General features: G+C 37.7%; 1 protein-coding gene across 1 annotated transcript in view; it reads right to left on the bottom strand.

The window, feature by feature from the left end:
• The window catches only part of MAST2 (microtubule associated serine/threonine kinase 2), a 198,370-nt gene that overhangs the window by 36,368 nt on the left and 144,589 nt on the right, over window positions 1–17,413 (bottom strand). The window contains exons 11-14 of the mRNA XM_059821971.1: window positions 16,872–16,937; window positions 9,419–9,494; window positions 7,898–8,107; window positions 1,659–1,760 (exon numbers count right to left, since the gene is read on the bottom strand). Coding sequence (XP_059677954.1) covers window positions 1,659–1,760; window positions 7,898–8,107; window positions 9,419–9,494; window positions 16,872–16,937 — 454 coding nt within the window. The remainder of the gene's footprint in view (window positions 1–1,658; window positions 1,761–7,897; window positions 8,108–9,418; window positions 9,495–16,871; window positions 16,938–17,413) is intronic.

Raw genomic sequence — 17,413 nt, 5'->3', positions numbered from 1 at the left:
GAAAAATTTCTTTACGGAGAGAGTGGTGAAGCATTGGAACAGGCTGCCCAGGGAGGTGGTGGAGTCACCATCACTGGAGGTGTTCAAGGAACATGTAGACGTGGCACTGCAGGACATGGTTTAGTGGGCATGGTGGTGTTGAGTTGATGGTTGGACTTAATGATCTTACAGGTCTTTTCCAACCTTAATGATTCTGTGATTCTGTGATCTGTCTTTATAATTGTGTGGCCTACTTCCTCATCACTGACAATGGTCTTCCTTGCGCTATAGGGTTCACAGCAAAGGAATTCATCTGACAGTCATGGAGGAGGAATAAGGGAACCCTCCAAAGTCTACCGGTGTTTTCACCAGTACCTCAGCAGATGTTTTCAAAAACAGGTATCATCGGAAAGGTTGGCCCACTCTTGTCTATTTTGTCATAGAAAGCTCTGCAAAATTCATTTATCTGCCAGTGACTCCAGTGATAAAATCACCCCTGTGCACATTGCTCGCAATGTACTTCAAATGTTAACTATACATCTATATCCAGCCACAGATTCCTAACTTAGCCAACTTCTTTAATGTATCAATCAAATGTAGCTGCTTTGTCATTTTTATGTCCAGAAAGAATCATTACGTTGCGAGCTTTGACCTCTCACGTAACACAAGCCAAGGAATTTCATCCTGCTATTTCGTAAGTTTCTACTATATGTTTGTGACACCTTCTCCAGCCCTCAAACATTTTTTTGTGACTTCCCTACACTCTCACCAATTTTTCAACATCTTTTTGAAATAGTGTCACAGAACTGACCTCTATAACCAATAACCACCACAACATTGTGTACACCAGAGGCCTGAACACCTCTTTCCATATATACTCAAGAATTATATTAACCCTCTTGCTGCGGCATCACAGTGAGAATGCACGTTCCGGCTGCACAAATATTTTTGGAGTTGCACAACTTCAGGACACAGTGGCCTATTTCATTGGGATGGCCTATACACTTTTCACCATTTCCTAGAGTTAAATAAAAGAATACGTTCTTATTAGCCAGAGTAAGTTATTAAAAAAGCAACGAGACTTGCTCTTCCATATAGTCCAATAACACTGAAAAGGATTTCAACCACAGGCTTCCAAATCTGCTTGGATCTCTCACTGGCCTATCTCTCTGTGTTCACAGCTGGAAAACCTGACATCAGGTTCCTCTGCAATTGCTGGGTCTATGGTAAGAGTTTCAGTCCAAGAGCCCAAACACCATTTATATCATGGAAGGGAACTTCTTCCTTAGCGACAGTTCTTTGTTAGCATGACTCTCTGGGCACCGTACGCACATCATACATTTACACACTCTTCACCGTACGTGCTAACAACACACAGAAAATCAGGTGGCATCAAGTAGCATGAAATGATGTCAACAGCTACATCTGGCCCCTCAGCCCCAAACTTTATACCAAAATATAATTCAGCTGCTGTTGCAGCTGACACTCGAATGGAAAGATACTTCTATATTAATGCAAAAGACACTTAGTACTTCTTTTTTAAAAATATTGATTTATTTTTAATCAATGTTTTTATGAGAATTTAAAGCTTTCTCTTGAAGGCTTTGTGTTCCTTATCTCCTCAAACACACACCAGACTCTTTAGATCATACATGCACTCTCCTGAGGACCAAACTTACCAGGCACTCAAGCAGCCGAGCTGGTCGTGCAATGATAATCATCAACTTCTTCACAAGCTGGGTAACGAAGGCAACCTCGGAGCTCTCGGATCGCTCGTGGGCCTGTGGAGAGCGGAACATCACATTACGGTCCTAGCAGTGAACTCTTCATTTTTATATGTCAAATGCTGAACACAGAGCAATCACCAGCTCAGCAACTGTAATTCAGCAGCAAAGGCATGACTGAGTCAAGGCAGGCAATGATCTCAGCTCATTCAAGGATGCCAAGTAACATACAGCTTTTTCCATTACAGCTGACTCCTTTTATCATGCAAGAGATATTTCAAAGGCTCTATTTACATTATATCCCCTATCAATTATATTAGAAATTATGTGGGTTTAATTTTATTTTTAAAATTAAAATAGGAATACTAATTTTTTTCAATTTTACCTTCCACACAATACTGACATCTAGATAATTACTAACAGCTACATGTTTCTAGGCTTTACTTTTAGCTAGAATTTGAAATACTTCTGTTCATCATCAAGAAAAACCTAAACTTTAGTTTTTCTTTATTTATTTTTATAAATCCTGCTGAACAACTACAGCATTGTACTGTATGCTATGTAAGACCAAGCACACAAGCAAAGAGCATATAGAAACCTTATTCAGAGAATTTACTCTTGTCCACCCCCTTTACTTTACTAGATTTCAGTATAAATTCAAGGCTTAGTTTCAAGGTATGTGTGTGTGTGACAGTCTGTCTTCTTATAACAATAAACACACTAAAACAAATGTTAAAAAAAGCCCACCAAAGACAAATTTGAACAACTGCCCCCAAATTACTGTTTTGCTCAAACCCACAATGGTTACATTATGAGTCCTGAAGCACAAATAAATCTGTATTTCACTGCAGGGCGATAAAAGATGGTTCCAATGACATGTAAAAACTCTGAAACAAAGTATAGCTATTTTCTCCCCAAAGTCTAAAAATTAGGCTTTAGCAGAGCCACAAATATAAAGTCCAGAACTTAACCAATGAGCTTATGCTGGCAATGAGCCAACTGCTTATAGGAATGATATTTTATCAACAAGGATGCAAACAGTAAGAAACTAAAAGGTTCATTTAGCATTGTTCATTAGCGCCATCTAAGAAAAAGACATATATGGGTGAGAAGTCAGATCACCCTGGTGATCACCTAAAAGAACAATAAAAACACAGCAAAGCAGAAATTCAGAGCTAGAAACACACAGGCAGCATTTTAAATAATATATCCCTGATACTTTGTTACCAAGCAAAAAAATAAGAGTTCATTATTTCTCATTTTGACACAGGTCAGAATAAGAAATGTTATTTGTTTACTTCAGCACTGATAAGCTATGGCTAGAATTTTAACCTTGAAGAAAACAATGTAACTGCTAGTTCATTATCTAAAAAGAACATCAGAGATGCTTCCTGGCTATAGAGCCTTATAAAGAAGATTATTTTGAAAGCACTGAAATAAGTTGCGATTTTTTTCTAACTAAAAGGCATTTTCTGATTATAAAATAGAAAATAATCAAAATTAAGATGATTAGTATTCACTCTGTGAACCCTAATGAATTACGCAAACTTATGAGTTAAAATATAACTTATAGAAAGAAATTAATGCTTTCATATATGAAAAGCCATTCCAGATCACCAGGGGTTAGCTGTGTTGAAATGAATAAAACATCAACAACTTCGTATTATCTGCAATATAAGCCATGCAATTGGAAAGTCCTTCCCCCCCCCACCTAAGTTATAGTACGCAAAAAATAGCAATTCATCTTTTTGCATCCATTTATACTCTTGAAGCAAACTTATTCTTTCAAATCAAGTCCTTTTTTTTTCTCCTTTTCAACAATTTAGGCAAAATCATTTAAAAATGTAACTAATTTAATCAGGTGTCTACTTTGAAAATGAAAAGCTAGACCACGACTGCCAAATGATAGAGAAAAGCAAAAGGAAAAAAAAGGATTACAAAAATCAAACACAACTTGTAACAGCCACTCAGCCATCATCTCTGCACAGCGCTGCTCTTCCAAGATCCTCAATAAAACTGCCTCTTCATGTTTCCTTCTCGCGCAGGACAGCCCGGACATCCCTACAGACGTCTTGTTTACAATCCGTCCCAAGGACAGCATCAGGAAACCAGAGGGTTATATAGCCAAGCACTGCCTGCCGCTTCCATGTGCCTTAGTATGAGGCGTGCCATCTAATTAGCAGTTCCCCAATGACGACACGCTTGTCTGAAGGTTGCTGGTGGCATTTCAGGATTTCCCCCCCTCTGCCTCCCAAGGGGAGGAGGGAGAAGCTGTAAGGGTTGTGGGTAGAGGCTGATGCCATTCCTACACACATTGCCAGTGACATGTGTACAGGAGGTAGCAATGGGTAATTTACAAACCGATTCCCTTCTCTGAAAGACTCATCCGTCACTAACTGTAGCTACTGGGGCATGAAATTAAAATCACTGTCCTCCCCTGGGGTTCAGCAGGACCAATAACTGGGATATGCAAGTCACAACACTGTAATTGAGCTAATATACTGATGGAAACCAAAACAATAGACCTGCAATGCCAAGAACCAATAAATTTACACTCAGGCTCAAACTAAGAAAGCAATCCCAATCAGAATATCCATTTGCCAATGTGCAGCATCAGTCACCGCAGTATAATACTAACCCCCTCCCCTTTTTCTTTTGTTCCATGCACAGAAACACCTGTAATCCTTCATCTTCCTCACCAATTGGCTACACATACAAAAAAGACATTAAGCTTCTTTTGGAAAGTTTTACCTTGTCAATTCAACCAAGTCATAACTGACTATAACCTTTTTTTACCCAGGAACCTGAGGTCCCATCCCATCCTCTAACCCCACTCCACTGTAACAGATCAAGAACTGAATGTCATATATTCTTTTTTATAAGCGCTTTATCTTATTTTTCAATTTTTTAACTTCAAGTGTGAAGTGTAACATTCAAGTTCATGTTTTCCAAAATAAAGAACATCTCTTAAATTCATTTTTTCTTCAGGATAATTTCTATGATGCAATAAGCAATAGGTTTTTCTGGCTAACAGACAATATTTCATGCTCCAAACAAGGGAAAAGATCTTATTTGCCATAACTAATGAGATTTGTTGGTACTTCATTACAAAAGTCAGGATCTAAAAACTTTTAAAAGCTTTCTGGTTTTGTATATTTAAACAGCTCATTATTTATATACCCAGTTACGCTATTTTATGGATACATTTTCTACAACATAAAGTAGACTCAAGCTGCAAGACGTTAAATCTCGTTTTCTTTCTATGATTTGAAATACTGTGCAAGTTTAGTCTGTTACAACATGTCAGAATCAGCACCTTAAAAAAGAATTTCAAGAGAATCCATTCTTTCACAGTAAAACTGTATGAAAACCCATGGGTATTCCTGCCCATACTTGCTGACCTGCTGCTGCTCATTTTCTTATTCACCAATAAATCATCTTCCCAATTTTTCTATATCTTATAAAAATATACCATAAAACTATATAGCCTACTGCACAGACCATACAACTGCCCAAGTGGAAGAGCTTTTTTGATGACCTTCCGGTTGGTATTACTTACATTGTGTGTAACTCTGCATGATACCTTACAAGCTAAGCAAAGGTGAAGTCCCTGCCCTCAAATTTGGAATAATCTAAACTTGACTCCAACCTGTGTTTCAGTTGAATCTTCCAAAAGATATATTATCACCAGTTTCTATACATTTAGACTGAAATGTCCCAATTATTTCCTTCTAGAATGCAGTCTGAAGGGCAAAGCACAGACTGGCAAGCAAGGGAAAACAAGTAGCTTTTAAATATTAAACTATAAAAGAAAAGACAAGGAACTATGATAGGATAGAAAAAAACAAATGAGAAAGATGTAGAATGAAGTCTTTGGCACTCCTCCGCTGTCTTTAATTTCTTTGCCCTCTTCCTTCCCAGCCTGTTCTGCCTCCCTTGTCTCTCTAAGCTTTCCTTTTAATCATCTCTAGCCCACCTCACTTCCTAAAGTAATTCAATTAAACTTAAGAGTTGACCCTTCTCTCACCCCTACTCTGCAGAAGATGTTAAGAAGGAAGAGGTCAAAGTAAGCCCTGAATGTCAATTCCTGAACAAGCCCAGAGATGACCATTGCATCTTCTCTAATAACAGTTTAATGTCATATTTCCTTGTACTTAGGAGTAGCAGTAGAATGCATGTAGTATCAAGGGGGAAAGGATATTTAAGAAGTGTGTTTTGAGGGAGGGGAGAGGAAAGGAAAAAGCAGATTTATCTGACCCACACCTTCTCCGAGACCCTGATTAACCTCTTCAGGCCAGAAGACAGGCCTGAAAGTGCAGACTGAAGTGGCCAGACCCAATTTATTGCTCTTTTAATTCCTTATGCTATGAGAAATCATTGTCCACACACAGAGGACGGAAGTCTGGGAGTGGGAGAATTTCAAGCTCCAAGTATCTGCTACCAGAAGCAGTAAAACACACTGTAGTCCCCTTGCGCCCCTTGAAATGTAAGCTATTTTGCCGAACATACGCACCCACTTTTAGTGAAACCTTCTCAACTTCCAAACCATCACGTAAAGACGGCAGATCCCTTATTTCATAGCTGACGTGTGCAAATACCCTGCTTCCAAACTCTGGAGATACAAGGTGGACCCACTGGCACATGCTCATCTGGGTGCAGGAAATCCCTCCATCTCCCCCTTCCACTGCCAGCCCTGCGGTCCTGCCCTCCACACGCAGGACTGCCCACGTGCCTCCGCCAGCCCGCGGCCAGCCATCGCTGGGCCCAGCAGTAACGGCTGGCTGATGCTTATCCTGCTCAGGAAGGCTACGCTGCCGCTCTCAAACTCCAGAAACATTTTCCTCTCTTTTAAAGACTACAAATACTGAACATTTTCTTTGACTAGATGCAGTTTTTCCAGCCCTGGGTGGTGGCATCAATGTTCAAACTCTTGCATGGCATCCGAACAACACCACTTTTACCAGGAAACACATTTTTTACTATTAAATGCATCCACAGTAGTTACTGATATCCCATCGGCAGACAGCCATACAGGCCCTTAGAAGATATTCCCTACTTCTCTTGATCTGTCAGAATTATATTCCCCATGCAGAGGCAGAACACCACAAAAAAACCCATGAGTCATTTTTATCCCATGCATAACAAATATCAGGGAAATTAGAGCCACACTCATATAAGTGGGGTACCCCAAGATTTTAGCTGGTACAAGGGAAGATTCTGCAGTTTTCAAAAAGCTTTTTCATACACTAATTGTATATTAATATAGTATTTTTATTCATCTGCCATTTTCTAATGTCTGGAAAGAGTGGCAAAGGGGTACAAACCAGTGCAAATCATGCCAGTGCATTGACAAACTGATCAATGCCATATAAACACATCTTCGCCAAATAGATTAAAAATCATCACAGAAAATAAATTATTTCAGGTGTTCTGTTTCTAGGTGTCTCCATGATATCTGTTTTCTGAGACTGTGATCTTTATAAATCCTGTGTTTTCAGCCTGCTGTCTCCTTAAACCAAAGCTTAGGAAGACATTCCCAAACGGAGGTCTGGACCCAGAAACTGGTAACTGCACTGACTCTTCACAACAGCTATAGCATAAATTCTACAAGACATTTTGAATTTAGTAAGATTTTCCTTTTAAAGGAAAAGAGCAATTTTTAATGAGTAGCTGAAGCATACTGAACATGCATTAAAACTGTGCCCCCTTGTGTGTTTTCATATGCTTTGAACACCACAAAACACATCGAAGTACTAAAAAACCCACAATTGGATTAAGTTCAGCTCAAAAAAATCTTTTATGAAAAATTTATAGCAACACTACAAACTATGGTGTTTTCACTCCTTGAAGGCATTATTGTAATTAATAAGTCATTCAGTCTTGAAGTACATGAAAGGAAAGTTCAGTAATTTCCTTCATCTGGATGAACACAATTTTCATAAATGGTAAAGACTGCCTTTGATTTACTCATATGCATATTTAACTTTTGTACAAATGAAGTACACAGGTGAAGTGATTTGCTCAAATCCACCCATGGTAGATCAACAGCAGACTGTAACAACTCAGATCTCCTGACACCCCCACCCGCTGCCTTTCCCCTGGAATCCACGTTGTCTCTCCTAAAATCAAAGCTCTGGCTTCTTGTTTAAAGTTTCAATCAAAATAATATATTCTACTTTCCAGGGAGCACTTACATCCTGGAGAAGTTTCTCCAAGTTTTCCTGCAGCTCATAAAAGTACCGAGAAGTAATAAGACCTTCACGTGATTTATCTAGGCAATCTCTGGCCAGTTCAATAACTTGATGATGAATGAAACTTAGGACCCCATCTGCTAATTGCAGCACGTTTTCTGGAGCATTAGAGGCAATAAACTCAGCCAGCCGTTCTTCCATCTGCGCTGTGGCCTAAGAGTACAGAATAAAGAGAAATTACTCCCAAATTTTACTATCCCAGAACTTAAAACATAAACAAGTAGGGTGCTAAAGTAACATATTAGCAATTCCAAAATGCATGAGGCTTAAAATATATTCCAAAACACAATAGCATTTTCCTGAGAATAAAAATAACATACCATAGGCAAAAGTTATGTTCACATGAGCAAACAACAAAAATTAACCAGAACACACTTTCTGAAAATGCAAATGACCATAAAAATATCTTGGTCCTGAGGCTGTATTCCTCCCTGCATCTGCAGAGTAAGGACGTAAGATACGAGGCAGTTCTCAGAACTTTTAAGCAAGACCGTGCAACCTGAAAATCATTGCCCCAAGCAATAGACACATGACATTTCTATCACTGTAAGCCCTGATATCCTGTCTCCAGAGAAACATCTATTTTTGCTATTGGTAGAACAGGAAGGAATGGCCATATCAACAGCTCTGGGATACACTATCTTCTACACTCATTTCAATGAGATCTTAACTTTCAAAGCTTGATTCCACAGATTTCAATATTCAGCTTTTTTTTAAAAAAACACACTTGTTTTCACTGCAGATCACTTCAGCACATTTCAGTGTAACTGAATTCAGATTGACTTTTCTAGAAATCCAAATCTATCTTCATTGCTTCTCTGGTACCAAAAGCCTCAGGGGCAAACTTGTTTTTTGCCAAAACCTCCAGTATAATTTGGAATTACTTTAAAAGAAAACTTTGCACTTCCAATATGTAAGTGGAAAACCTACCAAAACCAAATAAGTTTGGATCAACATAAAGCAAATTTAATGCAGTCATACAAGCAATAATGAGAGAATGTTATTCAACATATTTTGAAATTACTCTTTAAAATAGCTTTTTAAAGTATATATGAAACTAAGCAAAACATCCCTTTTCCAGCCTTGATCTGGTTTGGAATTTAAAGAAAAAGACAAGGTTTAGTTCAAAATATATGGAGACACTGGCCTCATAAACAACATAAATGGACTGAGCAGCCAGAGCATGGCCTTTCTCCTCATTCCTGTGAGCATTTGTCATGCCAATAAAAGACATGAGAAGTTTAGTAAATATGATGTACATACACAAATACACAAAGTTTTTCTATTTCTTCTACTGCAGAATTAATGTATGAAGCAGAGAATGCAGCTTCAAATTGTCAGCAAACTTCACTGCTTGGAAATCAGAGGTAAGAGCTGGGCTCCTTCTCCAATGTGCACAACAAATTAATTCTGAGCTTGGTCACAAGTTCATTGAATGCATTATTCAAAAAAGTGATTCCTTACCTTTGGAAACCTTTCTTTGTATACATGATTCATCATTATTATTTCACTGTCAAAGGAAACTGGGGAGCGACCCGGGCTAGAGGAGAAAAGAAAGTATGTTATCATTGACAGGTCTCACATCAAAAACATCCAAAATCCAGTGCTGGTCATAACGCTGCCACGCTGACTGTAGCCCTTCCAAAGCTTTGACTTCACTTCAGTAATGGGTAGATGCTCAACTTCAGAGAAAATCCTAGCAAGCAATGGCAATCTACAGCCCTCACAGTTAACTCATCTGAAAACTGCTAACATTCCTGTCGTCATGTGAACTCAGGCAGAAACCCACCTATTTTCAGTGAATGCAAGCCCTAACATACAAGCATGTAAAAACCCCGTGCATTTGTTGCAGGTACATTTGTTATTTCTCTCGTTCTCTTACTGCCCTCCATGACAGTGGTAGCAGCCCTGCTCAGAAGGAAATCACTATTACTTCTGGAGTCTCTAGTGCCAGAAAGGAGCAGAGTAAAATGAAACAAGGAACTTGAGATGATTTGCTTTCCTTTGTCTGAAGAATACCACACTACAGGAGGGATGCATGAGCAGTGTTATTCAGCTAAATCTTACATATAAATACCACCAGCAATAGGAACAGAATACTTTTATGAAAACTGCACTCCCTTGAGGCATGTTACACCACGGATGCATATGCATGTATGCATAGGTTAGCAAGCAACTTCAAGGCACACCAAAAAACAGGACACTAAATCTTGACAAACTGCATTTATATTACTGTTTAGGTTTTTTTTTAAAAAAAGAGTTGCATCTCATTTCATCACATCTGATGGTATGCAATGCTCTGACTCATTCTGCCACTGAGGACAGCTGGAGTGAGGTAATGCAGATAATCCCTAGCTACAGGATCGCCTACAGCATCTCATTTCTTTGGTTACCTTGTTTTAATGTTCAAGACAAGCAAGGGCTTCAATTATTTGGCATCTCACATGATCATTGTCTTTATGAGTTTAAGAGTACTACATATTGCTAAAAATATTTTCTCTATGGCAAAAAATATAATTTTATCTTGAATGAGTTCAAACGTTTTAAACTTTCTTGTGAAGGATGAAATGAATCTCTCTAAATGGAATAAATGCATTTTAAACTTGGAATGCATTAAGTTACTACCTTGCTGCTAACCTATTTAAAGGAAAAAACATACTTTTGGGAACATATATTTACAATTCAAAGAAAATTTAATTCACTGGCTCACAGAATATAGCAATACCAATCTCTTTTCATGCCTGGCACTGGAATTCCATGAATTACATTGTGTCTTGTTTTTATTAAGGCTTATCCCTCAGCTTGGGAAAATACACTTTAGATTAAATCTCTCACTGAATCCTTACGTTAAAAGAGTGAAACTGATTTGGATGTTTTGGATACCAAGTAAAAACACATTTTCATCAACTTTTTTTTAAGAAAATATATCCCTTAGCTTGGTAGATAGCTATTTTTAATCAAGGAAATTTTTTTTAAAAAAAAAAACTTAGATTTATATTCATATGTAATATCTGACATTATAAAAAGAAGGGCAAGAACATTTAAATTTCAGACTTAGAAGCAAATTCCCCCACACAACTAGCCTGACATCTCTATCCTTTTTTCTCTAAGAGCAAACAATCCAATATAAACACACAACACTTGTTTGCTGGTAGTTCATATGGAGCTGAAGAACTTGGTGAACATAATTACTGAAGAATTTATTTTTCTATAATGTATTATTTCTCTGTGTGATTTAAGTGAGGTATAAATTACAAGGATATATATGCCCTTTGGTACTAACTACAGAAATATGTAGGCACATACATACTTCATTTTAACACTAAAGTAGTCCTACCAAAATTTGTGGATGCTTAAGTATTTGCTGTCTTAGGGCTACAATAAAACTTGAGGGGTTTTGCGTTTTGTTTTCAAGGCACTTTATTCATACGGGTACAGGAAATTAAGAGCTATGCAGAAATCATGTTACTTGAGCTGTCCTGCCAGCAGTTGTAGTGTTTCCTTAAGGAGAGCCACAATGATATGGAAGTTTATTGGGTTTGCTTTTGTTTTTTACGATCCTGAAACAAAGTCATTTCTTTGCACAATAGTCTACTGATTGGCAAGACAGTAAACACTTATAATCCCTCAGCTTCCTTGGGTATTGGCAGTTTGTCCCACCTTTGGAAGCTGATTAATGCCACTTTTTACCACCTAAAATGACAGAGCATCCGAACAACTCCGGATAAAACCTGGGATCAAGGTTCAAATCGTTATTCTAAAGAAAATATGCCCAATATAACAGTCAAATTAAATGTCTAGCTGACTATAGCAAGACTGCAACATAATATACTGCACCATAATTTTTTATGTTGATCCTTAGCCTGGCAAACTACAGAAATAATTAGATGGATAACTGACTAACTAACCAAAGGCTAGCTGCCAGGCACTGCCGGTTACTTTACACACCTTTGAGACACAACCAGGTGAAAAAGAAACTAGGTCTGGGCAGATAACTGAATGCCACCAAGGAAGAACGTAAGAAAATTTAGAAAAAATAAAAAAGGAGTTTAATACATTTTATTGGCGTGACAGCTTTTCAAATGCAAAAGCTTCACACATCTATCTAGCACCAAAAATTTCACATACAGAACTAAACCAGTCTAACATTTCAAGCCTCACAAAGGAAGGATTATTTTCTGTAAAACAGAGGACACACACTGTGCACGTGCATAACATTTTAAGACAAAAAGCAGGCTGCTTGTCTTTTCTTGGTAGATAGGTAGGTCAAAGAAATGATTATTGTCAGTTAGTTTTTCATTTCAGCAGAGCAGACATTAGAAGAATAGTATCTGTCCCCTTAAGCTTAACAACAGAATGAAAAACTACTCTCTCTTTTCGCCTTCTTCACCCTCCCTCCATTTTATGAAATGATGTGGTGGTAGACTTTCAGTGACATCTATCTCCTGCAAAGCTTCTAGCCTTCAACTTGTCAAAACTCCTGTGTCTATCTGACGCTAGAAAGTGAAAATAGCTTATAGACAGCTATTTCAAGGAGTAGCATTTATAGTAATAACTTAAATCTTACAAAATCTAGTTTAACTGTGACTAAATAAAACTGAGATGTTTATGAATACCTCATTTTTCCTTCACTGTGTCAGCTGTATTTCTTAGGAAACAGAAGAGAAGCTAAAAGCACTGTGTTCCCCTCTGCTTTTACCCTGTACATAAAGGTTTAATTAGGATGTATTTACAGCATGTTACCAAAGTCAGTGTCCATAGGAAAATTAAAACCATAGGCCTTAATTTTCTGTCATTTCCAGACACACAAAATAAGGACTTTTAAAACTAGAGAGCTAAAGTTGTATGAAGTAGAAATGAAATTAAACCTTCTGTTGAAGGTGAGCAGAGCATCAGCCTTCCTCTTCCCCCAAGAAAGAAAGAAATACATAAATCTTTGACCTCATACAAATCACATTAATTCTAGAAGTAAGTGAGAAAACTCCCCCTGAAAAAAGAGACAATAAAGCAGAAACAAATATGGACAATCTACGTCTTTCCATCAAACTTCAGAGCAAATATGACTCAGTGCTTCACACAGACCACAATTAGAACTTGGGTCCTAATCCTGTTTCTGGATAGGACAATTACCAAAGGATAACTGAACTCAGTAGAGCAGAATCCATGTCCTAAAGTCTGAATTTATGCAACATGCACAATAATAGTGAAATACAGTTTCCCACAGAATTACAACCTTCTATAGCATGGAGGAAGTAATGTAGAAAATTAAACATGTAACCTTAGATTATTTTTCAGGATTTATACAAGGATCCTTCTTCCTGCATAATCATAACCAAACAGCACAGAAAGTCCCCACTGGGCAGTTATACTAGTGCTGATAGAAAAAAGGGAATCTCAGGCAAAGCAGGATATACAGTAATTATTCTGCTTATGGACCAGGCAAGTGGTGAAACAGAGTCTTTCTCACTGAGCACTTTGAAAAGTAATTTCTGAGTTTGTTTACATACTTTTTGATTTTTTTAATTCATTTTTACAAACACTGAGCTTCAGCTACATTTAATCTGCAGACAAATACTATTTGTGATTGGGTTTGTATCGCTGAACTGTTTTCTAGTTCAGCCCTTCTTTATACTAGGAGTCACATTCTTATGAATGTAAAGGGGTTTTTTAACATTATAAATATAAATAATAAATTAATAAATAATAATTATAATATATAGGTGTATATATATAATAAAGCATTAAGGGAAAGGGAATAGATTTCAGTCACAATCTCTTTGAAAGGAAGGATTAATGATTTTTTTCTACAGACTTACACAGAGGCTGCAACTAGCTCTTTCCAATGCTTAAGGTTTTTTTTATGCATGCCAACAACAACTGAGACTGCTTTAGACAGAAAGCACCAGAAAGTTAAAGTAATAAGCAGTACAGGGGGCAAATACGAATACACAGTTTTCCTCGTAAGAGAAAACCAAAAAGATGGTGAGTGAACCCAAAAATTAATAAATTTAAAACCAATCACTTTGAAGAACTTTTTAAAATCAAGTTCACAGAACTCACTGTCTTGAGAGAGAAAACAAAGAGACCAACATTATCAGTAATGTAGTTAGAATGTATTTTTGTAAGAAATAGATGCCTTATGCTTCAGAATATAAAACTATTATCCTTCTCCGGCAAATCCGTGGCTGCATGAATCCCTCCTCTGCAGGGAGCACCGCCTGCTCCTCCATTGCTTGTGGCCTTGGCACCTTCTGAAAGCAGCAGCATGTAGTGATGAAACTACCAAGATTACTCAAGTGGTTAAAGCTGACACTTAAGTGCCATGAGATGAGAGAGCTCCACAACCTGCAGGATCAATTTTTAACATAAAAATGGACTATGTGGGCCACTGGTGTGGTTTCACAACACCTATTCCTTCTTCCCATCTTGGGCATTTTATTGTCAGAAGCCGTTTTTGGCAACTGGCATTTTCTAGGAGTTGTCTCTGTATATGAATGGCAGGATCTAGCATGTCTAAAGTCAGGTTGGAGGTTTGCATTTAAAAAGCATTACCCAGCAAAGGATGAAGGAGCATATCTGATTAAGGATGATCTCATCTACTTCAACTATATAAAAACTCACTGCTACACACTTCAACCCTTTTTCCCTAGACAACATTATCCTGTAATATGAAAGAGATCAAGAAAAATGGGCAGATTGGTGGGCTGAGTGACTGCACAAAGGCAGCTCCTGAAGAAGTTGTTATTAGTTAACTCTACTTTTATCTCTGACATTCTCCACACATTCCCACGTGTTAGCAACCACTAAAGGATGACAAGTAAAGAGAACCGGGAAAAGATGGAGGGCAGCATCTCTCTCAACTTAAAAAGAGTAACGATGCCAAGTTTAGTGCAAGAATTAATGTGTGCAAAAATGCAGAACTCCATGCATTTTACTCCTGGGAGAAAACATCTTCTTCAGGTAAAGCCCAGGATTGTTATAAACAAAGTGAATGTAACCTGGGCATCTCTGTCGGTCAGTAACTTGAAGGATTTGAAGGTTGCGTTACAAAAAAAAGAGAGCAGTTGAGAGATGATATTTAGGAACTACTGCTGCAGGTAATAAAGAAATACTTTCTTCTAACAAAGACACACTGTAAGCACCAAAACAGGTGCATCACATGGACATATGTTCTGTCATTCAGCATGTGAGTACTGGATCTATTGGAGATGGATGAGAGAACAGTCTCCTGGCATTAGCAACCACCTTTATAAGCACATCACACTTTTGAATTCCACCAATTGTCTCAGGCTACCTCCTACCCCCTGCACAGGAAAGCGGCTGGGAAAGAACCAGTGCCATTTCTTTGGTGTAGAAATTCGGGCGATTTCAAATAAGGTGTGATTAATTAAGTGATGAGTATCTTCAAGCCACACTGGCAGGACACCTCAAGCAACGGAGGTGCTACCAACTTGTCAGTGTACATCAGCTAACGCTACCCTCCCTGACTGTACGCTTTGTTACTTTTTTCACCCAGTTTGATCATTAAGACTGCCCTGTGTGAACAGAACATTTGCAGCTAGATACAAGAAAATGGTAAATTTGTAGTCAAAGAAGCAGATTTTTCCAAAAGTTAGATCTATGCAATACTCTCCTCCATCTAGGAGCATACAAGGATCATCTGATACTTCTAAAAAACCCTGGGTTACAGAGACCCTCAAAAACAATGGTCCCAGCATTTGAAAGCAACATCTTAAAATACCAGTTCCTCTCTCATAAAAAGAGATGTAAAGCTGCAGTCATAAAGGATGAAAAATGAATACATGTTAACAATCAGTCATAAATATCAGACCATCTTTTAAATTACAAAGCTGTGACCGCCAATTAAGGAATATGTCTGATGTATTTTGTTCATCTGCTTTTCATTAAAGCTGATCAAACAAGACCATTAAATGCTTATGAAAATATTATATTCTTAGGAAATTCCTGCTTATTTTCAACATATTAACTGCTCAGATTTTACTTTTTTCATTTTTTGGGTAAGTAAAAATATCCTCTCACCAAGTGAGCTAACTCTATCATGTAGGCAAATAAATAAGCAAGCTGTGCAGTGAATAAGGTCTGGTCTTCACATATTTCAGTACTTGTTTGTTTACAAGGACACGCTACCCTCTGTCAAAGAGGGTATTTACTCCTGCAAATATTGCTCCAATTGGTTGGATTGACATATCAATTTTCCTTTGATGTGCAAGGGCCAACATGAATGCTTAGTAGTGGCAAGGGTGCTTTAGAGTCACACAGCATCACAGTACTAGCAATAAGCAAAATGAAAAACAAATCAGGCACAGTAAGTTTAAAAAATTAGATTACTTCATTTTAAGCTTTGGAATACCAATACGGCTGACCATTATCACACTGAAAACCAGAGAGAGCTAGAGAAAGCATTCAAGAGAGGAAGAAGATTAATCTCATAGTTATATGACACACTGAATTAATCTAGTCTCGTCACAAATTATAAACCTACTATATGATAACACTGCTTTTAAATTGGCTCACAGAGGTAAATTCTCAGCAAGTTGATAATCCATATTAACAAGGAAAAAATAAAATTGGGCTCTTCATTTTATTGTTTATATCATACTTGCATTAGCAAGAGTTTCTTATACTTCATTATGCCAACAGTAATATGTCTGTGTTAGAAAGGACAATAATTACTTTAGTGATGTGTTGTCTACCTACAGTAGCTGTCTCATCTATAAAGAATTAGTACTACCACAGTTAACACTGATTATTGCTGAGTAGTGTAAGAATGACAGCAAGAGGACTGAAGTAGGACTATTGTTCAAAGAGACTTAGTACAAATCACATAACTAGTTTTTTACTACATGGCAATTTGCAGAGATCACAGGCTAAGTGTGCTACTACCCATAGTACTTACCTGCTCCTGTAGATTACTGTGTAACTACACTTAGTAGATCCATATGCAATTACCATGCAGCCTGTACTGAAGTTCAGAACATACAAATAAATTAAAAATAATCACGAAAGGTCAGCTCTGACACAATACTCACCATGGATTTTTTTTTTTATCTTGGTCTGTTTCACTTCCTTCTACTACAAACCCAGCCTAGGTCCTGAGCTGAGCACACTGATTCAGTATTTCGAGCTGGCAGAGTTTCTGAATCTTGTCCATAATTTAAAGGCGATATCCACCCCTGACACCCTCAGATGAGAAGCAGAAGAAAGAATTTACCTCCTTGTCCCCTGCTTGCATAAATCCTTTTTCCTTCACAAGATGCTGTGTCTAGAGGTACACATCTCTAGACTTTCATTCACTTGGTCCAGCACTAAATGCATAGCAAAACTTAAGGCTTTTGCCATGATACAAAATGTTTGTGGATTTATTCCACATAACTGTTAGAGACCTGCAAGAAAGACTGCCCAGAGAGTTTTTAGAATCTCCATAATGGGAGATATTCA

Source organism: Gavia stellata, chromosome 10 (genome assembly GCF_030936135.1).
Source record: "Gavia stellata isolate bGavSte3 chromosome 10, bGavSte3.hap2, whole genome shotgun sequence".
Taxonomy (NCBI): Eukaryota; Metazoa; Chordata; class Aves; order Gaviiformes; family Gaviidae; genus Gavia; species Gavia stellata.
The sequence above is the reverse complement of the archived record's forward strand: the minus strand, read 5'-3'. Positions and strand labels throughout refer to the sequence as shown.